We start from the raw sequence: 18857 nt of genomic DNA on the forward strand, positions 1-18857 counted from the left end.
ATGGGCTGATGAAGATAATAGGTGGTTCCCACAGGACAAACACAAATGGCCATTATTACTCAAAAACAGTGTTGAGCACCCTCATGGGATTCCTTCTCACCTAACTGGAAATGGCTTCCACCAAGAAAACAAGTGGGGACACCGGGAAGGGGGTGCAAAAAGAGGGGCTTTTGGTTTGCTGCTTCTGAGAAAGCAAATTTGTGCAGTCACAGTGGGGGTCGGTATTGAGGTGCCTCAAACAAAACAGCACACAGACAAACCAACAAAAACAACAAGTGAAAAACAGAACCCAGATACACCCCCCCCCTTTTTTTTTTTGAGACAGGGTTTCTCTGTATCTTTGGAGCCTGTCCTGGAACTAGCTCTTGTAGACCAGGCTGGCCTTGAACTCACAGAGATCCACCAGCCTCTGCCTCCTGAGTGCTGGGATTAAAGGCATGCGCCACCACTGCCAGATACAACCCTCTTGATACACACCCAAAAGGCACATCCTGCGTATTTCTGTATTATGTACAGTAGCTATGACACAGAACCAACCTAGACAGCCATCAATGATGAATAAAGGAAATGGTATGTACAAATAATGAAATTTTATTCAGAACATAAAACATTGAAATTATGACATCTGCAGGAAAATAGATGGAACTAAGATCATAATGTGAAATAAGCCGTATGCAGAAAGACAAACCCTGTGCATTTTCTCTTCCATGTAGAATCCCGTGTATATATAGGTCATGGCAGTAAAAAGAGGCCATGAGAAGGTAGCCAGAAATCTTAGGGGAGGGGAAGGAAGGAAGGGCACGTAACGGAATACATGTGGCATGAGAGCAGGACTACTTGGCAGGAAGGGGTACAACAGGAGAAAGCCAGGAGGACAGTCCTGGAGGAATATGAACAAGAACAAAACATAATAACATACCATTATATTTTCTTCTATTTATGACTACTCAAGTATGGAAATGCCATGAGAAACCCATTACTCTATATGATAACCTAAAACATCTTTTTAAAGCCAGGAATGATGGATGCCTTTAATCCAGGTACACAGGAGACAGAGGAAGGGACATCTCTGAATTCAAGGCCAGCCTGGTCTACATAGTGAGACTCTAATATCAAAGAAAAAAATTAAAAAGATTTAATTTCCAAAATACATGTCACACACAAGCACCCACATGGGTAACAGCTGGTCTTCAATGGCAGTGCATGCCTTTAGTCCCACACTCAGGAGGCCAACCTGGTCTACATGAACAGAGTTAGCCAGCGAAGAGCTGTACAAGGAAAACAACACCTATCCTATAGCTATTAAATGCAGTAAAAATTAATTTTAAAATGGAAAAGTTAAGCTTGCTAGAGGGAAGAAGCAAGCATGCTCACATTTCTGATGGGACAGCAAACGCTTAACAACAGGAAGCCACCCGCAGAACAGGAAAGACTAAAATGGTATCACGTAAAAACATGGGAAAATGACTTCGTTTGGCCAGTGTCAGGGGAGGAAGTCTATAGATAGAAGCTTTGGGAACACCCATACTAACAGGATGGGCCACAGCTCAGGAGACCACGACAGAGCCACCATGCAGGAGACTGTGAGTGGAAGACAGCAAAGTAATCAAGGCAGAAAAGAGGGCCCACAAAGAAAACGCCAACATGAGACAAGTGCTCCAAAGGGACAAATGAACAGACCCAGTGGCTTGGGGTGTGGCACAGAGGCAGAGCTTTTGTCTAGCATGGCTGAGGTCCTAGTTTCAATCCCAGGGACACAATCTTGCAAAACACAAGGATCAAAAAGTGTCAGTCTGATTTGACAATCAGAAGGCACCTGGTGGTGCCTGTTTGTGCCCCAGCACTCACAGGAGGCAGCAAGGTGGAGAGTTCCACAGAAAGAGGGAGCAGCAGCTCAGAACTGCTTGGCTAACACAAGCATTTCTGTCACGGCCAAAAGCAATTCAGGGAGGAGAGGGCTTATTTCCCCTTTCAGCATAGAGTCCATCACCAAGGGAAGTCGGGGCAGGACACTGGAGGCAGGAACTGAAGCAGAGGCCATGGAGAAACATTTGCTCTCCATGGCTTGCTCAATTTGCCTTTTATACAATCCAGGGCCCACCTGCCCAGGGGTGGCACTGCCCACATCAATCCTTAATCATGAAAAAGCTGCACAGACTTGCCTACAGAGCAGCCCGATGGAGGCAGTTCCTCAGGAGAGGGTCCCTCTTCCCATGCACCCTCCGCTTGTGTGAAGCTGGTAAAACACTAGCCAGCCTAACTAGCACAGCAACCACATCCTCCAAAAAATAAACACTGGACATTACAGTTACAAGTGGAGAACTTAAGTTAGGGCAGCTTGATCAAAACCTGGGTGTGTAAGGAGGAGGAGAGGCTGCTAATGGGTTTCAGACTCCTTTCCAGTTGTTGTAATGTTCTAGAACCTGGATGACACACAGTACTGGGAATAGACAAAAGAGGCGCTGAAGCATACACTTTACAGAGGTGAATTTCACATGCAAAACGCACAGCAAAGCTGTTAAAAGCCCAAGGGGCGAGCAGCTCAGAGCAGGCTCAAACAGAGGAAAGCTCACAACCACAGCCTGGTCAGAGCCATCCACGCTTGCTACATAGTACGGAAGCAACAAGGAGGCCACACTCTGGTGGTCCCTGTGTAACACCGTGATGTACACCAACTCCTGCATCCGCACAACTGTTCTATTAGTACACGGGACACTGAAAACTCAGCTAAGCCAACATCACAAAAGCAACTGAATTGCAGAGATACAGTCCAAGAACACTCAGATCAGATTTCAAAGGCTTTCGGCTTTTTTTCTCAACAGCAATACTAAGTTTATTGGTGTGGAATTCTTTTTAAGTCCTTTAAAAACAAACTGAGGTTTTTTTTAACCAACAAGTACTTCAAAACGCCACTACGGAATATTAGGGCTAAACAGACCTATGGGATCATCAAAAAGTCAAGATGGGTGTGGTGGCATGTGCTTATAATCACAGCATTAAGAGGTGCAGGCAGAGGGATCAAGATCCAAGGCTGTCCTGTCCTCCTTTTACTTAGCTCAAGGCCGGTAGGTTAAGGGAGCTCTCCTCTCAACACACACAGACCCTAAATCTCACAACAAAAACAAAAAGCAAGCAGAGGAAGCACCAAGCACTGAGGACAAGGCAGGCAGCTCTCTTGAGTTCAAGGCCAGTCTGGTCTAGAAAGGGAATTCCAGGCTAGTCAGAGTCTCCCTCTTTGGAGATCCTGTTTTCAAAGAAACAAACAGGAAAGAAAGCCAAGACAGCGCTAGAATGAGAAAGCTTTGGTAAAGGGCTTCCTTATGAGAGGGAAGATGTGAGTTAGACTGCAGAACCCACATTATAACAAAATGGGTGTGGTGGTGCACTTTTATAACCCCAGTGCTGGAATTACCAAGCCAGGAAGCTAGGCAGCTTTCTGGAGTTTGCTGGCCAGCGAGAAATTCTGCCTCAAAATTGAGCAAACAAAATAAAACAAAGAAAAAAACAAACAAGCAAGTGGCCAGTGCCCTGGGTGGTGAGCCAAGGCTGTCCTCTGGCTCTACACACACACATATGCACACAAACAAGAGCACCCCAAACCTCCAAGACACAGGTGTGGGAGAGGGTCACCCGCGCAGAGTCAGGTGTGGGAGAGGGTCGCCCACGCAGAGTCAGGTGTGGGAAAGGGTCGCCCCGGCTAATTAGTAGCTGAGGCAAGAGGATGTTTAAGTCCCAGTCTAAAGCTGGCTTTGGTAACACAACAAAATCTCTACATACACTGGAGATGGAGCACTCAACAATAAATGCAGACACCAGCTAGCATTAGAGGGGGCGACCTAGTGAATGCAGGAAACCAGTATAGAGGGCTTAAGACAGTAAGTAAAACCAAACGGCTAGAAATGCGTGCGGCATTGAGTTAGATCATGGAGATATATGGGCTGAGACACACTTGTCCAAGCAGAGCTTTGAGGCAGTAGTTGGTAGGAGCAGTGCAGTCATCCACAAGCTGCGGGCTGCCCCTCCTCGGGGACTTCAAATGCGCAGGTCTACCCCAACCCCTAATTAAAATAAAACCAAAGGGCTCATTTAGCAGCAAAGAGCCCAAACAGAGGGATTTTCCTTTCCCATAGGTTATGCATCTGTTTCATTATTCTAGCTCTCTGAAGAAATCACACGCAAAGTAACTTGTTTTATGCCACAGAGACACTACTGGCTATGAGGTGCACAGGAACATTAGGAGGCACAGTGTGGCAGAAGGCACGATGAAGCACCAGCAGTATCGGCGACGATGGCAATGAGATGGTAAAGGGATACTTGTTAAGGTCCATGCTACTCCAGGTACTTCATGAACATGACATAGTGTGAGTGGCTTAGAATATAATAAAGAAAGATAACAAACAAAACCAATGTGACAGATAGCAAAAATGGCACAGCAAGGGTGTCTGAAGTCTCCCCTCCATAAAAGCAATGAGAAGACTGGAGAAATCATCAGAACCAACGACGTTTGAATTCTGGAAACAAGGCAAAAGGTGATAGTGGTCAAGAAAGCATTTATTTAAGAAAGGTGGCTGGTGGGCTGGGGAGAAGGCTCGGCCGGTAAAGTGCTCGAGCCAGGCAAATCTGAAGATCCGAGTTCAGATCCTCAGAGCCTAATAAAAGCCCAGCACTGGGGGAGTGTCTGTAATCCCAGAAAGGGTGTACACACGTTGTGTGTGTATACGTGTGTGTGTGTGTGTGTGTGTGTGTGTGTGTGAGATCAGAAACGTGCAAGCTTGGCCTTCACCAGAGTCGACAAAGAGAGGACCCTGTCTGAAAGAAGGTCAGGGGTGAGTACTACCGCCTGCGGCCATCCTCTGAGCTCCGTGTGCGTGCACTCTTTCTCTCAAGGTGCCTGACTCCCAGGAAGAAGGAAAGACTGCACATGACTAGTCTTGCTACTAGCCCTAGCTCCTCAGCTGCATGCCACACTGGGAAGCTGTAGGCCTTCAGTAGCAATCGAAAGCAATGACCAGCAGGTCACAGCATCTTCAATAGCCTGTGCTCAGAGAAGTGTTCATGGGCCTGTCTGGTTTCCTAGAAGACTTCCCTGTACCACTGCCCACCAGAACAACTCAGCACTGGCCCAGTATAAACAGCCCAGGCATCTCACAGTAGCTTTTTGTTTGGTTTTTGTTTTTTTGAGACAGGGTTTTTATGTAACTTTGGAGCCTGTCCTAGACCAGGCTGGCCTTAAACTCACAGAGATCCTCCTGCCTCTGAGGGCTGGGATTAAAGGCATGCGCCACTACTGCCCAGCTGCTTTTGTTAAAAAATAAAACCCTGAGCTGGTGGAGGTGGTGCACACCTTTAGTCTCAGCACTAAGAGGCAGAGACAGGCAAATCTCTGAGTTCAAGGCCAGCCTGGTCTACAACAGAGTGAGTTCCAGGACAGCAGGGGTTACACAGAGAAACCCTGTCTTGAAAAATAAAACAACTCCCCCCCCCCCAAAAAAATATCCCAAAACTTCTGTCTCCATTGCAGGGTTCGGGGACAGCTTGGTGGCATAGACCTCTAATACTTAGGAGGTTGAGATCACAAGCTCAAGGCTGGTGAGGGCTACAGAGTAAGTTCAAAGCCAGCACGGGCAAAAAATTACTCTTGTTCTCAAAATCAAAAACAAAACAAGCCAGAGATAAACAGCTCACTGGTAAAGTGTTCACCTAGCCTATCAGGTCCTCGGTTTAATTCACAGTACTTATACAAAATAAAGCTAGGCATGGTGGCCCATGCCTATAATTCCAGCACTTGGATATTGAGTCAGGTCTGGGGATTCCACACCAGCCTGAGGTACGCAGGAGGAGCCTGCCACAAAAAGCCTGAAGCTCACTGAGTTGACACACTACAATATGTAAGTGCTCGATAGAGAAATAAGTGAGGCCCACGCACAGGAAAAGACAGAATGGAGGGAAACTGACCGAAGGAAGCTCCAATACTGGACAAAGAGGCAATGACTTAAATTTTAACTATCCAAGAACTAAAGGAAACTGCATCTGAGCGACTGAAGGTGAACAGGAGAATACATCTCACCAGCAACAATCAACAGAGAAACCCCACAGTTAAAAAGCGCGGTGAATGAAAAGGGAAATTCAGTGAGCTCGACAGCCCAGACAGCAGGCGGCACACTCAAGAGACAGGCTGCTTGACATTATCCAGGCTGAGGCCTTCCCAGCTTTTCCGTGGGTTTTTCTTTTTCTTCCTAAAAGGCTGGAGCAAAGAAAACCAGTTCTGAACCTTGTCTTAAACGAGCGCCCAAGCGCACAACTTGTTTACCCCCATATAAGCATGACCACTTGTTCTGGATGTTAGCTGTGGGAGATGGAAGAGGGAGTAGGAAGGGGAAGTGCTTTACAGACGATGATGATGGCGAAATTTCACAACTGCTTGAGCATACACATTTGGTTTAACACCAAAGAATCCAACACTAGTTCTGAGACAAGAAGCCGACTAAAGGTCACATGCGAGTACTTTGTATGCTAACTTAAGAAGAAAAGAAAACATGTATTACAGAGAAGAAACTATTCATGCAGTTAGGCTTGACCAAGATTAGCACATTCAAAAGTCTCTGGTGGGTAGCTCAGATGCCTGCTAGTGTTGGAGACACAGAATATACAGCCACGCTATGTGCTTTTCCAAGTCTCTATTAATCCTGCCTTCTCTTGGCTCCCTGTGTTAGACAACATAGCTTGGGTTCAAGCAATTTCTCTATAAATCTCCACACTTCAAGTTTTAAATACTTTTCCCCCTTCAGTGCAGGAGATGAAACCATGGCCTTGTACATGCTGGGCAAGTCCGCTACTATTGGGCCTCGCCCTCAGCTCTATGCCAACAAAACATGATGTTCTCAATCCCCATGCCTCAGTTTCTCACGATTCAGTTATTTCTAATGAATGAGATTCCTTTAACACTGTTCTCCTAGAACAGAATACATACATCCAGTCACGTGCCTATGAAATGCTGAATGCTTGCTACAGAAGAGCAGTGGACAGACTCCAGGACAGAGTAATGTGGTATACATACACAAGATAACAGAGTTTAAGCCTAACCATATATTAACTAGCTCTAAATCGTCATGCACTGGGAGATGAAAGAACTGGATCAATCTTTAGTTCCATGATTTGGTGTGTCATTCTACATGAGACCTGTGATTCATCAGAATCCAGGACGGATGTGCAAAGCACATGACTAATGCTGGTTAGAGTCAATACGACACAAGCCATATGAACTGATGTTTGAAACAAACCCATGTATTTCTGACGCTTCATGCGAGTCTGCAGACATGCGCTGTTATTTGCATACCCGTGTGTGTGAGTGAGTGTATTATGTGTGGGTGTCCATGAGGAGGTCAGAGAACAGCCTGCAGGAGTCGGTTCTCTCTTTCTACACTGTGGGTTGCAGAGTCAAACTCAGATCGTCAGGCTGGGTGGTAAGTGCCTTTTTTCAATGAGCTATGGCACCAACTCAGGTTTATATAATTTATTTTGGAGGTCATTTCTTACTAAAATCAAATTATAGGACTCACCAACTAGTTATACAAATAAATTACTTAACATTTTAAACAAATGTTTATCAGAGCAAAAAATCAGCCCTAAATCTTTACTTTTCTAATTGCGAGTTCTTATTCAGTCAAACCTCTCAACACAGAATCTTCGAGAGCTCAGCAAACTGAAATAGTCAACACATTTCCATACTTTCCCCAAAAAGACTGCCATTTCCACTGGCTGTGAGTTGGTGATCTGTGGTGTATTTAACCCTTCACCACTCTTTTTGCTGTTTGTTTTGTTTGTAACAGGCATATTTACTACCTAGACCAGACTGGCCCGGAACTCACAGAGGTCTGCCTGCCAAAGGCATGCGCAACCTCAAACGCCTTTCACCACTCTTAGACTGACTCCCATGCACCACCCATGCACAATGTTGCAATACGAATCTTCATGTACAATTTTTTCTTAGGAAAATAAACCAGACAAAAGAATGTTTTCATTTAGTTTCTTTTTTTAATGCCAAACTCCCTTACTCCCTTGTAAAAGGAATCTAGTATTATCACCTGTCACCCATTTGAGCTTAAATTGCATGGTATGATGAAGAAAATATTACTAAGTGGTACTTGTACACTGTGGCTTTCACACTCATGCTTGAGATATATTATTAAGTACGGACCAATGCAACTAATTTATCGCATCTCTCACTTGATTTGGTTCATGTATTCACTGGTGCTTTATTTTTTACTGTGTGTAATTTTTTTGGAGACAGGGTCTCACCATGTAGCCCAGGCAGAACTCAAACTCTCAATCCCCCTGCCTCTGCATGTCATGCTGGGATTATAGGCACGAGGCACCCTTCCTGAGCCGTGTGTTTGACTATCTGTTATAGCCACCCTTCTGTAACACTTCCTTAGTGCCCTTTCTGCTCCTTTGTGCTTACCTGTTCTTAAGGTGTGCCTCCAGGTCACAGCGCTGCATCACATCTTGGCACACGGAAGCAAACGGACACAGAACCAGTAACTTATCTAGAAGTTTATGGACCAGGATGCTAGATTTCTTACACAACTTGAAATGAAGTCTCTTGCGGTCCAGTGGGCAGAAATCTTTCTCTTGTAGGAAGTTTCTGAGGCACTTGTGGCAGAACGTGTGTCCACAGGGTGTGTCGAGCGGCTGCAGCAGGGGCTGAAGGCAAATGTGGCAGACAAGGTCGTCGTCCACTTCACCCTGGTAGTTGTATAAGTGGTTTTCTCTTGCCCAGTGCTGCTGGCCACACTCAAAGCACAGGGGGTCTAGGGAGGAGGAGGAGGAGGCCTGCTCCACCGGCACCATCTCATCACTGGTTGTTCCCATCTTGGATCAGCAGAGTCAGCAGGCTCATGGGTCCAACCGTTGGGAGTTCGCGTGTGACTAAAGCCAAGTACAAACAAACAAAAGTAATTAGTATCGATTAAGGTAGGTAAAAGGATCAATAAAATATTAGACAAGTTTTCAGCAAAAAAGTTTATTGGATACAAAACAGTGATAAACGTAATAAAGGAAATGAATTTGCCAGTTGGGTGAGAAAGGAAGAAAGAGCGAGAATGATTCACTCTGCCAAGATGTGGGCAAGGAGGGGACTTGTGAGTCAAAGCGAAGGCAACACGACAGCAGCTGACTTCTTCCTCCGACTGGAGTCCCCTACACCTACACCCCATCCAGCGGGAAGGCTAATTAATCAATTATACTGCCTTGCTCCACTGATTAGGTCCCCAAACCCCCACACCTCACTGTCCACTGGGAATCTCAAGGCTAATTAATCAATTATGCGGCCTCGCTCCACTGAATGGAGCCCCCATGCACCCACTGCCCACTGGGAATGTCAATCCCCCAGTGCACAACAGTGTGGCTTTGTCATCTCACTTACACCACCTTGTTCTGAGCTGATCCCTTTACAGCCTTTAATAAAAACAGTGTTTCTTAAATGCAGTCAAGGCTAATTCTGTTCGTCAACTAAAAAAAAAATCTTTGTTCCATCCACATTATGGGAAAAATACATTTCAAAACACAAAGAATTTGAATAGTCTCCCTACGCAAAATAAAGGGAAAGTCACATCACAGCACATAAAAACAATGTCTGTGCAAACTCTCTAAATAACTTCTTATTCCAAAGGAAAGAATGCTACAATTCAATTACACAGAGAAAAGGTTATAAATTAGATCTGTTTTGGTCATGTTTAACAGAGCAGCTGTATGTGCATGCCTTCACTAACACCAGACTCTCAACACCCTCCACCTGGAGGTGAGGCTCCAAGAGGATGTTGCCCTAACGCACTAGGGGTTAAAAAAAAAAACGCAACTCCAAAGGCAGAGGTCCTCTGCCTCTCTTCTGCAGATACTGGCTGAGCCTCCAATGTGTGCTGAGCAGTGAACGCAGGCAGGGAGGATGGTTATGAAAACCCATCATTAAAATTGCACGTGATGAACACTCTAAGACTTAAAGTCAAGCACAGGATAGGCTAAGAATGCAAGAGAGAAGGAGAGATTGGCATTTAATTCTGTTTTGCTTTGTGGAAATATTTCAAAAGGATAAAACAAAACAAAACTCCCTATACTTCTGTGTTGTGATAGGATACATCAGTCAGAGCAGGGATGTGGGTGTGGGATAAGGGCATCTCAGGAGAGAAGCACACCACACAAGGCAGAAAGGCCAGGGGGCACATGGCACAGCCAGGAAACAGAAGAGAAAACACCTCGTGGAAATCTAAGCCTGAGAGCCCCCACCAAGAACAGCACGAGCAGCGCCACATGGGCTATGGGGTCTGTGCTAGTGTTTGTATTTTAAGAAACATTTGTCTATTTAGTGTGAACATAAATGTGTGTATACATGTAAATCACACAAATGTGTTCACGTAGAGATCAAAGATCAATTTGTGGGAGTCAGTTTTTTTTTGGGGGGGGGGAGGGAAACAGGGTTTCTCTGTGTAGCTCTGGCTGTCCTGGAACTCATTCTGTAGACTAGGCGGGCCTTGAAATCACAGAGATCCAACTGCCTCTGCCTCCCAAGTGCTGGGATTAAAGGTGTGCACCACTACCACCCAGCTGGGAGTCAGTTTTCAACCATTTGGAACCTAGGGATTGAACTCAAGTTTCCAAGCTTGGAGACAGATCCCTTCACCCGCTGAGCCATCTTGCTAGCCCCGAAACTGATATTTTATGCAGAGTACTCATTTTAAAACAACACAAAGTTGGGCAGAGTAGCACACACTCCTAATCCCACCACTTGGGAGACTGAGGCAAGTTCAAAGCCGGCTTGGACGACATCAGACGACTGTATGTCAAATACACCTATATTAACCAACAAAAGCAAACACCAGCATTCTAAGAGATTTAACAAGAATGGCCGTGGACTGGGAGGGGGATTCAGGCAAGTCAGCTTGATCCAACCTCAGATAAATCGTTCCTCCCTGAAAGCCAGTAAAATAATAGTACTTGTGGACCCCCTCCTTCCATCAAGACAGCAAATTCTTCCTGAGGGAGCCCCTGAGTCTGTTCTTCATGCTCTGAACACGCAGCTATTCTGTCAGTGCGGGACACATGAGAAGAAGAAAGCAACACCACTAACTCAGAATTCCTACAGCCTCTTGTTTCCACCTACTCTGCAAGAAAATCCACATATCTTTTGCTCTTCTTCCATGTGATATAGTGCTTATTCTAATTCTTCTTTCCTCAAGAAAATATATGGTACTGTAGCCTCCCACATAATGACTAAGAAAACACTTCTCTTAAGACTACTGTGTTTAGTGTTCCCTATGTCTCCAAATATCTTCAGTTCCTTATTTCCATTTTATCACAAAATCTTTTCATGAGGAAAATTAGCATAATAACAACTACGTTACCCCCACCCACGAAACTTGTCTTTGCTGCCACGGAATAAACATGCACTCAAAATTGAACTTGGCACAAGCAGTTAGGAGCACAGAGCCTGAGTGGGCCTGGGGGGAGGGGTCAAGCCCTTGCTGGACATTGACCAGGCTCCCTACCCGTCAGTGGTGGCAATGGGCTGACCAGGCTCCCTACCCGTCAGTGGTGGCAATGGGCCCGTATAAAGAACAGTGAGCACTGGACGCACTCCTTACACGTGAGCTATGAATACGATAGAAAGGCAGGACCAGGCTGCCATTGCTCTAACAACTAACAACTAGCAATTACTAAGAGAAGAAACCCCAATTCTTTCTCTCTTCCAACTGGTGGATGGTGAACGAAGTGATCTCAGCAAGAGAAGTGTGACATGAGGTGAATTTTGAGCAAAGGAAGGTGGCCTGGCCCCACTTTCCAATCCCTACTGTTCTCCAGTCGGCCAGCCCAGCAGGTCCATTCCCTCCCCTTTGTGTGGAGTCCAGGATGAGCCTTACACACTCAGAGCCCAGTCACTGTCTGAGTGTCCGTCCCTTAAAGGCCCCTACACCTGGGAGCTTGGTCCCAGCATGATGGTGTTGGAAAGGTGCTTGGTGAAAGGTGTTCTGGTCAGTGAGGACACACCCTGAAGAGAGTTGAACACAACCCTCACAGAACCCTGGCTAGTTCCCACAAATGTGAGTGGGTCCAAGAACAAGCCTTGTCCAGAATTTCTCTGGTTTCTCATGTCACCAACTTCCTGTCCTTTCTCTGCTGTTCTGTAACCAGGGCCAATAGACAAGAATGCTGCTCTTGAACCTTTCCTGCCTTATAAAGTAGTCAGCTTCAGGTATTTTGTTATAATGACAGAAAACAGACTTACGATAGTTTTTATCTGTTATGTCTGCTACAGAGAACACAGCTCAGCTCATGTGGAATGAAGGGTTGAGGATGCAGCAACAGTTAAGAGCTTTTCAGTTCCTGCAGAGTACCTGGGTTCTGACCTCACCACCATCTGAACCCCAGGGGTTCTGATTCCCTCTTCTGACCTCTGCAGGACTGCACACACAGGGTGCACATATATAAGTGCTGGCAAACATCAGTGCTACCAATTATGTCACATGGGAAACATCTGCAGTCCCTTTGACTCACCAAGGCCCAGCACCGGAGAAAACCCTCTCCTCTCATCCTCCTTTTTTCTCACCACGCCCTCCCTGTGGGGGCTCCTCTCTGGAACCCTGCCAGCTCTTGGGGTGGCTCCTTCCCCACCAGCTCTTCACACACCTTCATCTTAACAACTTCTGTGTGCGGCATTTGCTTAAGTATCTCATCCCTTACTGGAAGGGAAAGGCGGTGTCTTTTCTTTTCTTTTCTTTCTTTCTTGTAAATTTCACTAAATTTGAGGACAATTTCAAACATTCTGGTTACTCTCTTGCCCACCCTCTTTATCCCCCTCCCACTAGTCCTTTTCCCACACTCACATCTTTTTGCTTCACTTTGTGACCCACTGAGATTAACCAGAGTCATTTGTGTTTAGAACTGTCCACTGGAGCCCGGGGGGCTCATCACACCTCCTGCAGACTCTGTCCTAGCCAACAGCTCTGTAGGGAGGGGTGGCGTCCCAGGAACCCCTCCCCAATCCGTGAGTGAATGCAGGCAGGCCCCATCTTGTGCAGCCCCTTGCAGAAGCCACAGTGGTGGGAAATCCTGACCACACTGAATGTGCCGTGCAGCAGAGCACTTCACAGCCCTTCTCCTCCGCAATGTCCAGAGGCTTTAAGAGGGGGTGCTATAAATGTCCCGTGTAGGGAAGAGCACTCAACTGTCCCTTATTCTGAGCACCTCAAGCAGACCTGTGTCTCTGCATTGACTGGCGTTCAGTGCCAAGCACTAGTCTGTGGCTGTAAGCACAAACGGCTAGGAGGCAACCTGGGGCCGTATCGGTTCTGCTAAACAGCAGCAGTGCCGCTCCCCATTTCCACTTCTTGGCACACACTAAGCACTGAAAGGAGACTTAGGTGAGCATGGAGTATGTGACTCTACAGGAGGAAACTGTGGCTCCACAGAGCAATGACCATGCTGGAACTGATCCTGCAATTTACAGACAAAGAACAAATAATGTTGCTCCTTCACCTCAAAGACTAAGAAAAATGCTCTCCATGATGCCAGCCCCGAGCTCTCCCTCCCTCCAGTCCACACCGCAGGTCAGCTTTGACAGCTGCCTTTCATGAAGCAGTGCTTGTGAAATTGACCTCAAAATCCCTTTAGCCACTCTGGGAGTTGTGGAATGAAAACAGTGTATGAACGCAAAGTGGATCCAAACAAAACCTCACAACTACCATAGACACAACACCGACATCCCTGCGAATCATTGTGGAGAAGCTAAAACACTCGCTTCCCACAGAAACCTGCACAGGAATGTCAAAGGGCAGATGACAGGAGTAACCCACAGACCCTTCAATAACTGACCAGCTGAGCAAACCGTGACACACTTGTACCATAAACTACTACTCAGCAAAAAAGGGCACGGATGCAATCCACCAAATCTCCAGATTAAGAGTGTGACTGGGGCTGGGCGGTGGTGGAGCACTCCTTTAATCCCAGCACTCGGGAGGCAGAGGCAGGCGGATCTGGAGGATCTCTGTAAGTTCGAGGCCAGCCTGGTCTACAGAATGAGTTCCAGGAAGACTAGATCTACACAGAGAAATCCCGTCTTAAAAGAAGAAAAACAAAACAAAAAACAAAACAACAAGAAATTGCATTAAGAACACTTGTTCTTGCAGAAGACCTGGGTTCAGGTCCTAGCACCTACATGGCAGCTCACAATTGTCTTCAACTCCAGTTCCAGGGGATCCAATACCATCTCCCACCTCCCTGGGCTCCTGTACATAAACTCATACAGGTTCATTGTAAACACATAATTTTTTAAAGTTGTATTTTAAATAAATAAGACAAAAACCTTTCAGTCTATGTGAGTCTATAACATTCCTGAGATGACAAAATTCAAATAAAACTAGCTCAATGGCTGCTGAGGTTTGAAGGTGGGGAGAAGGCAGCATGAAGGGTCATGTGGGGGTGGGCATTGGTCTCTATCTTGTTAACACCCATCCTGGGTGGACTCCTGAACTGTTGGTCTGTAAACAGCAATCACAGGGGAAGTGAGCTCTGTGTCATCTCTTCTTACAACAGCACGTGAACCTACATGTATGTCCCTGAAGGAGAAAGCTGTTTAACACATAGCTGAAGAGCCCAAGCATCCACATCTACTGTACTGGTAGCTCAAGCTAAACATTCATGTGTTTATAAACCAGTAAGTCCATCACTCACCTTTTTGTGAAAAGGAACCTTTTTTTGCCTCCTCCGAAAATTACAAATCATCATAATAAAAATAAAATAAAAATGTGAGTAGTTATAGTTCTGAGCTCCTTTGTGCTATACCATGAGATCCTGTCTCAAAATAAACTTTCTTATTGCTGTGAGGAGACACCATGACCATGGAACTTAGAGAAGAAAGGGTTTAATAGGGCGACAGTTTAGAGGGTGAGTTCATGATTATTATGACAAGGAGCACAACCGCTGGCTGGCGGGCACGGTGCTGGAGCAGTAGCTTAGAGTTTACATTCTTATCAACAATTAGGAGGCAGAGAGAGCAAGAGCGAGGGGGGGGGGAGAGGAAGAGGAAATTAACTGAGACTAGGACGGGCTTTTGAAACCTCAAAGCCCACCCCCAGTGACATGCCTCCTCTAACAAGCCACTTCCTAACCCTTACCAAGACAGTTCCACAAACTGGGAAGCAAGCAAATGTATGAGCCTACCTGGGCCAGTCTCATTCAAACCATTAAACTCTCCTCTCTGGCCCCCACAGGCTTGCAGCCATATCATAATGCAAAAATGCACTTAATCCAACTTCAAAAATCCTCATAATCTTTCAGTTTAAAATTCCAAAGTTCAAAATCTCCTCTGAGGTTCAAGGCAACCTCTCTTAACTGCAATCTCCTATAAATTAAAAAAGCAAATTACATACTTCATTCAACATACAACAGTGCAGAATTCACATTCCAAAAGGGAGGAATGGAAGCATAGTAAGGAAATATTGGAACAAAGCAGGACTGAAACCCAGCAGGGCAAACTCCAAATCCTGCTGTGTCTGATATGGAAGGGCTTACTTAGCTGGCTCTGCCTGCCAGCCATGCTGACCAGCACACTCCCCTCTCTGGGTTCCCCTTCCTTTGCAGCCTTGCATTTCTGCAGTTCTGTTTCTCCAGTTTCTCACGCATGCTGGACAACTGGAAGGAGTAAGCAAAGTTAGGAAAGTGGTTGGACCTTGCCTGGCAAAGGGAGGGTGGGTGATGGGTGCAGATACTGCGGCTCTTCTTTCAGAAGGGCCTGTCTCTTTTCACAAGAATAAAAACTGAAAAGAGAAGCCTGTTGAAATGAGCCCTGCCTGCTATAGGTCAGATTTTAAAATGTCCCCGAAAGGCCCATGTAGTGGGCCTAAGCATGGCGCTAGAGGAAGATGCAGGTCCTTTACAAGGTAGGGTCTAGTGGTGCCTTCTGTCACGGAACTCCCACCCCCTTGCCCAGGGTGACACGCGGACAGAAGTCTAACTTTGAAATTGTGTCAAAAGAATGGAGCAACTGCCGCAGGCATTTGCATGGTAACAGTGAACTCAAGGCGCTGATGGAGGAGGCCTTTCTGGAACATCAGGGCCTCTTTCTGTCTGAAAAAGCCTTTGGATCCTTGGCTGCATAAAAATACTTAGCACGTTATATGGGAGATTCAGATAACTTCTACTCTTAATCAACCTTTATCCTAACACACAGGACTAAGAACTAGGAAGCCATCAACAGTGAGTTCCAACAAGCCCACATTTACAGTTTTCTCTCATGGACACAAAACTCATCCCCTGTCCCCTTTCAGCAAGTATCTGAAAAATCATTTAGACCTATTCTTAAGTTGCTTCTTGTCATCAGATGTATCCCTACTTACTAATCTACAAAGTTAGTTAAGTTAAACAAAGGTGCTAGACACGCTGAAATTGAAGCCAGCTCTAGGTCAGCTGGGTGACCAGACCAGTGCATAGCGTGTTCTTTCATTCATTACATTTATCAAGTGTCCACTGTGTGGTACCCTAGAGCACTGGTATCCTTGAGTCCTGGCTTCCTGTCTATAAACATCAGCTGTGCCCAGTTACTGATCATACTCACAGACACACTCCACAGCAATTTAAACTGTTTTTATTTTACTTATCAACATCGTGTGTGTGTGTGTGTGTGTGTGTGCGCGCACATACACACTTGTGTCACAACAAATATATGGAGGCCAGAGGAACTTTGAGAATTAGTCTTTCCTTCCACCTTTGGATCTGGGTTTTGCACTCAAGAGCTACTGAGCCATCTTATCAGCCCATTCCATAGCAATTTAACCCGGAAACTCCTATCATTTTATCTATTTTTAAAGGACTGTATTTATTATTTTGTCTGCATGTCATTTTTTTATGTATGCCACATGAGTGCCTGGTGCCCAGAGGCCAGGAGAAAGCTTTGGCTCCCTTTGAACTGGAGTTACAGATAGCTCTTGATCACCTCGTGGGTGCTGGGAAGTGGATCTGTCTGGGTCCTCTGCAAAAGTACCAAGTGCTCTTAACCACCCAACTACCTCTCCAGCTTCATTTGTGTATCTTTAAAAAAAGATTTACTTGGAGCTGAAGTTCAAACTCAGTTATATATCGAGTTTGAAGCCACTCTTCTACATAATAGATCTTATCTTTAAAACGCAAAAAAGATCTCTGTGGAAAGAACTCCATGCAGAACAGCCTACAGTGCATGGCTCCTTCCCAGGGCATGCCTTTTCAGCCTGCTGAATAGTGGCATTCCTAACATCTCGGGGAATGCCACAGACTTACCAGCATCACACGACAGACAAGCAGTGGGGCGGGCGGGGGAGGGAGCTATGGCGTCCGGTACCTTGATTTCATTACTATTATCAGGCGAGGTGATACACAGGTATTTAAATGTTGCTTCAAATACACTCAAAGGCAAGGGCTCAAATTTTAATCAAATGGTTGCCTATTTTCTTTTAACAGATGAAAGCTTTCAAATGTTTTATTCCTAGAAGAAATCCATTTAAAATTATCTTCAAGGAACTGTTAAAATTTCTTTCAAAGATTTTCTTAATTTCTACCTTCTCTAATTTTGGGTCAAAATTACCCAAGGCAAGAAAGGTCATCAACAAAGCACTGATTTGAGTTTGAGTCCTAGTTCAGAATCCGGCCCTGTCACCAGTCACTGATACCACTAAAATACCTGCAAACCTCGGTCTCTCAGAGGGAAGCAGAGATAGCATCCTGCCAGATCAAGGTGGAGTAGCTTCTCACTGCCACAAAGTATCTTAAGAGGAAGTTGACTCCAAGTTCCCAAAGGGAGAGGGTGGTGGAGTGCTAGGCAGACGTGCTATCCCACTAGACTGGTGACCAGGAGGCTCCACCAGGGCCTCCCCAGCTCCTTCCTGCCTTTACCTGTATAGGAGCCACTGATCTAGAGGACTGTCACTCACGGACGCTAGAAATACGCTGCCCGCAGGCATTCCTTTCATTCCGGCCCCAGAGGAGCACAGTTGTCTTTACTGCTGCCCCAGTTGTGCTCACCACAGACCTGCTCTAAGTCCAGTCTGTATGGGACTTTTGTTTCTTTTTTGTGCTTGCTCTATTGTCACTAAACATCTGACCTGAAAATCCCTATCTTCCCAGGTAAGAGTCGCATACTAAAGGAATGGTGGGGTATAGTATTACTTTCACAGCAACTGAAACTACAACCTGTAAACAAAGAGAATTTTCTCAGCAGGGTGTAGTGGTGCACACCTTTAACACCTGCACTTGGGAGGTGAAGCAGGTGGATCTCCAAGAGTTCAAGGCTTATCTGGTCTACATAATGATTTCCAGCCAAAGCTACATACTTAGTGAGACCCTGTCTTGAAAATAACCAATAATAGTAATTAATAATAATAATAGTAATAATAATAAATGAAACAAATGATTTTCTCTCCTGCTTCCAGTTTAGGTGCTTTATAGGATATGCAGTTGCAATGGTCTCAAAACACAATCTCAACACAAGTGATTGTAACAGAATAAACAGATGGGTTTCCATGGCAGAATTTACCAGACAACCTCACATTTTCCATAGAAAGTACCAAAGCTACAGAGGAACAAACTTGCCCCAACACACACAAAGTAATCAGCAGAAAGTGCTTCTCTGTAATCAGAACCACACAAGGAAACACATGTGGTGGAACTAAACCCGTCAAGATGGGCTCATGGTGGCAATGTCAGTAATAATTAAAGTCACATTAAGACTTCATTACCCTAACTATGAGCAAGATCTAAACTGAAATGGCACACTTTTCCAGGCGAATCAAAGGCACTGATAATTAAAAGAACAGACCTACACTATTCAGTTTTTCCAG

The 18857-nt window shown here is 45.5% G+C and overlaps 1 protein-coding gene across 5 annotated transcripts in view; it reads right to left on the reverse strand.

The window, feature by feature from the left end:
* Positions 1–18857, reverse strand: part of Lnx2 (ligand of numb-protein X 2) — a 62441-nt gene that overhangs the window by 16420 nt on the left and 27164 nt on the right. For all 5 annotated transcript variants that reach the window (XM_050161846.1, XM_050161847.1, XM_050161848.1 and 2 more), the window contains exon 2: positions 8462–8928. In XM_050161846.1, coding sequence (XP_050017803.1) covers positions 8462–8871 — 410 coding nt within the window. In that variant the 5' untranslated portion in view covers positions 8872–8928. The remainder of the gene's footprint in view (positions 1–8461; positions 8929–18857) is intronic.

Source organism: Alexandromys fortis, unplaced genomic scaffold (assembly GCF_014885135.2).
Source record: "Alexandromys fortis isolate MF-2015 unplaced genomic scaffold, M_Fortis_MF-2015_v1.1 scaffold_118, whole genome shotgun sequence".
Classification (NCBI taxonomy): domain Eukaryota; kingdom Metazoa; phylum Chordata; class Mammalia; order Rodentia; family Cricetidae; genus Alexandromys; species Alexandromys fortis.